Here is a 3,351-nt window from a genome sequence, read left to right on the forward strand (position 1 = left end):
TTCCCTTGAATCACTTTGGGGAACTGGTGAAATTTTGCAGGTCTTTGTTTCAATGACTGTTCTGTAAGGGCTGCCTTCATCATTCTCTTGACTGGAAAGTTTTATAAAAATCAACTGTGCAGGGAGTGTTCAAGGACAACTATGAAATCATTGCACTGAGGAGCCTTTTTATCTCAACCAATATGTAAATCAATGCCCCTTAAAGGCAACAGCTGGTTTGCCTTTTCCAGAAACTCCTACCAGCACAAAGTCTGTGCATTATCCCAAAACGTCTCCTTTCAATTCCCATCCATTCATTACAGGGAGACCAAAAATGATTCTGCGCCTAAACCTGTTATCCTTACTTGCACTCTTTGGAGGTTAAATTCCTTTTCTATTTGCAGTTTAATTTCCTGCTATTATATACAGGCAATCTCATTGATACATTTTTCCTTTTAGATGTCCAATCTGACATCCAATTGGTGGAGTCTGGAGGGGATGTGAGAAGACCTGGAGGGTCCCTCCGTCTTTCCTGCCAAGCCTCTGGATTCACCTTCAGAAGCTACTGGATCCACTGGGCAAGACAGGCAAATGAACAATCTGAAAGCTGAAGACACTGCAGTCTATTATTTTGTGAGAGACACAGTGAGAGGAAGTGAATCTGAAACTAAACAAAAACCTTCCTGTCTTCAGAGCAGCTCAGCGATTTGATTCATCCAAGATCCTGGAATAGCCAATGAGGATTCATCACCATATATTGAGATTTTTACCATATATTTTATTTTGTCCTAGAAATCCAGGTGTAGAATGTGCTGAAAGACAATGAAAAATGAGGAATATGGCTTCAAAATTCCAATTTCACTGTTTACCAGGTGATCTGGCTTCAGAAAATAAAACCGTGTGGAATGTGATTTTTAGTACCATGGTCAAAGGCAAAAAAAAATAATCTTTCTAAATGTCCATATTGCCGTAAAGATATTGAGAATATTTCTGCTCCAAAAGAATCTTCTTGCAGAATTAGGAAGATGTTCTCCTTCCTAATTTTTAATGCTAGGGGGCAATGTTGTCATACAAAACACCTATGCCATAGGTGCTTTTTCATGAGGCAACAGGATGGTGGGAAATGGAAGGATTTATGCCATTCCCCTCCATCCAGTCAGAGCTGAAGAAGCTTCTTGGATGAGGAGTGAAACATCTTCAAAGAAAAACAAGGAAGTCCAGTTGCCTCGTGAAAAAGCACCTTTGAAATAACTATGACCTGGATGACTAAGAGTCTCCATACACACCATTGCCTATGCACCAAAGGGGTGTTTGATAGGGAATAAAACAAGCTTCATTAGATGTTGTGTCACTTATTTTGGCCAAGAAATATGAGGGAATTCACTGCAGAAAGCAATTATGGTGGGAAGAGTTAGCGGTAAAAGGAAATGAGGCCATCAAAGAACATGGTGGCTGGACACCATCAAAGCTGACACCAGCCAGAACATACAAAAACTCAAAAGAAATACTGCAAGATCAGGAGAGACCTGGCCCATAAAATCATCAAGAGTTGGAGCCAACTGAATGGATAACATCATCATCATTAAATAGTGTCATGTTTTGGAGAAAGTATAATTGGTTGTTGGTTCTATTATTATTTCCTCAAAATCTCTCAAGAAAATTCCACATCTCAGGATTCTACAATCCTCACTCTGAAGCAGAGAATGTTTATAAAATCATATGCATCATTGGTTTTTGTCACCAGAAAAAAATCAGTTCAGAGGCTTTATATAATTTGATGGAAATAAAAGCAACATAGAGGGACATTTTATCAATTATGGTGGACATACAAAAACAAAACAAAAAAACATAAAAAATGTTGGATACAGATATGTATAGTAATCCAGAGTATTTTAAAGATTAAGCTACAGTTGAAAGCAGAGAGTTTTCTTTTGGGACTATTAGATGGGCAATTAGAAAAAAAAAAGTCATGAAGCTCTCTTTTTAATATATGATAACTGAGAGGATATTATTATATAATCAAAATTAGAAACACTGGACACTACCCACAATGGAGGGATGGACAGTGAATATGATGGAACTTGTAAGGAAGCCTAAACTAATGTCTTTGATTAGAAAATATTTTATAGACATTTGCAGGAAAGAGAAAAACACACATAATTTGTAGTTTTGATGAAAACAAATGGATAGTAGAAAAATATGAGCTCCTTTTTGTAATTATAAATAAGAGTTAATATTGCAAATGTACTTATATTTGCTGCAGAAGAAATATGAAGCTTCCTTTTTCTCTTTCTTTTCAGTCTCTTCATGTACTTTTTAATCTTCCTTCCTTCCTTCTTTCCTTCCTTCCTTTCTTCCTCTGTTATTTTAATTTTTATGGCTGCCCTTCTTGAAGAATCAACTCTGGGCAAGTAAGACACCACACAAAATAGCTTCCAAAACAAAAATGATTTTGGTCTGCATTAAACTCTTTTGTGTTTCTTCAAAATATTATATTAAAGGGGAGGGGGAATGTATAAAACCTTTCCTGAACTCAGATGTGCTGCTGTTTTCATGTTTTCTAACATGCCTCTTTCAAAAGTTCTTAGTGCTTGTTCATCATTTGTTCCCCTCAATCACTTTTGAGAAGTGGTGAAATTTTGCAGGTCTTTATTTCAGTTACTCTGGTGTAAAAGCTGCCTTTATTTTACTTTGGACTGGAAAGTTGTGCAAAAATATACTGTGCAGGGTGTGTGCAAGGACAACTAGGAAATCCTACTCTGGGGAACTCTTTTATCTCAACCAATATGTAAATCAAGGCACAACTTTGCCTTTAAAGAGGCAACAGTTGACACCCACCAAGACAAAGTTTGTGCATTTTCCCAAAACCTTTCCTATCATATATTCTCCATTTATTAGAGAGAGGCAGAAATGATCCTGTGCCTAAACTTTTTATTCTTATTTGCATTTCCTGGAGGTAATGTTTCCCTCTATGTAGAGTGTCATTTCATTTGCTGTTCTTCTATACAGGGAATGTCACTGAAACATCTTTCTTTTTAGTTGTCCAATCTGAGGTCCTGTTGGTGGAGTCTGGAGGAGATGTGAGAAGACCTGGAGAGTCCCTCCATCTCTCCTGCGAAGCCTCTGGATTCACCTTCAGCAGCTATGACATGCACTGGGTGAGAAAGGCTCCAGGGAAAGGACTGGAATGGGTGGCCTACATACGTACAGGCTTGTCTCCTTCCACTTACTACTCAGAGAAAGTCAAGGGATGCTTCACCATCTCTAGGGATGATTCCCGCAGTCATCTGTATCTGCTCTCACCCTTAGCACATTTCTCCTTAGTTCTAGGTTGCTTCTCTCCTTGATTAGTTTCTTATCTTGCCTTTTTGT

General features: G+C 38.0%; 1 protein-coding gene and 1 gene segment (V, D, J or C); both read left to right on the plus strand.

Annotated features, from left to right (window-relative positions):
* The window catches only part of LOC107295545, a 4,879-nt gene extending 4,515 nt beyond the window's left edge, over positions 1-364 (plus strand). The window contains exon 5 of the mRNA XM_029285869.1: positions 206-364. Coding sequence (XP_029141702.1) covers positions 206-364 — 159 coding nt within the window. The remainder of the gene's footprint in view (positions 1-205) is intronic.
* Positions 365-2,037: 1,673 nt separating this feature from the next.
* LOC107295547 overlaps positions 2,038-3,351 on the plus strand; it is a 3,993-nt gene continuing 2,679 nt past the window's right edge. Inside the window, 2 exon segments of the V gene segment in view lie at positions 2,038-2,062; positions 2,989-3,137. Coding sequence covers positions 2,038-2,062; positions 2,989-3,137 — 174 coding nt within the window.

The sequence above is a fragment of the Protobothrops mucrosquamatus genome, unplaced genomic scaffold (genome assembly GCF_001527695.2).
Source record: "Protobothrops mucrosquamatus isolate PMUCROS unplaced genomic scaffold, P.Mucros_1.0 scaffold2396, whole genome shotgun sequence".
In the NCBI taxonomy this organism is placed as follows: Eukaryota; Metazoa; Chordata; class Lepidosauria; order Squamata; family Viperidae; genus Protobothrops; species Protobothrops mucrosquamatus.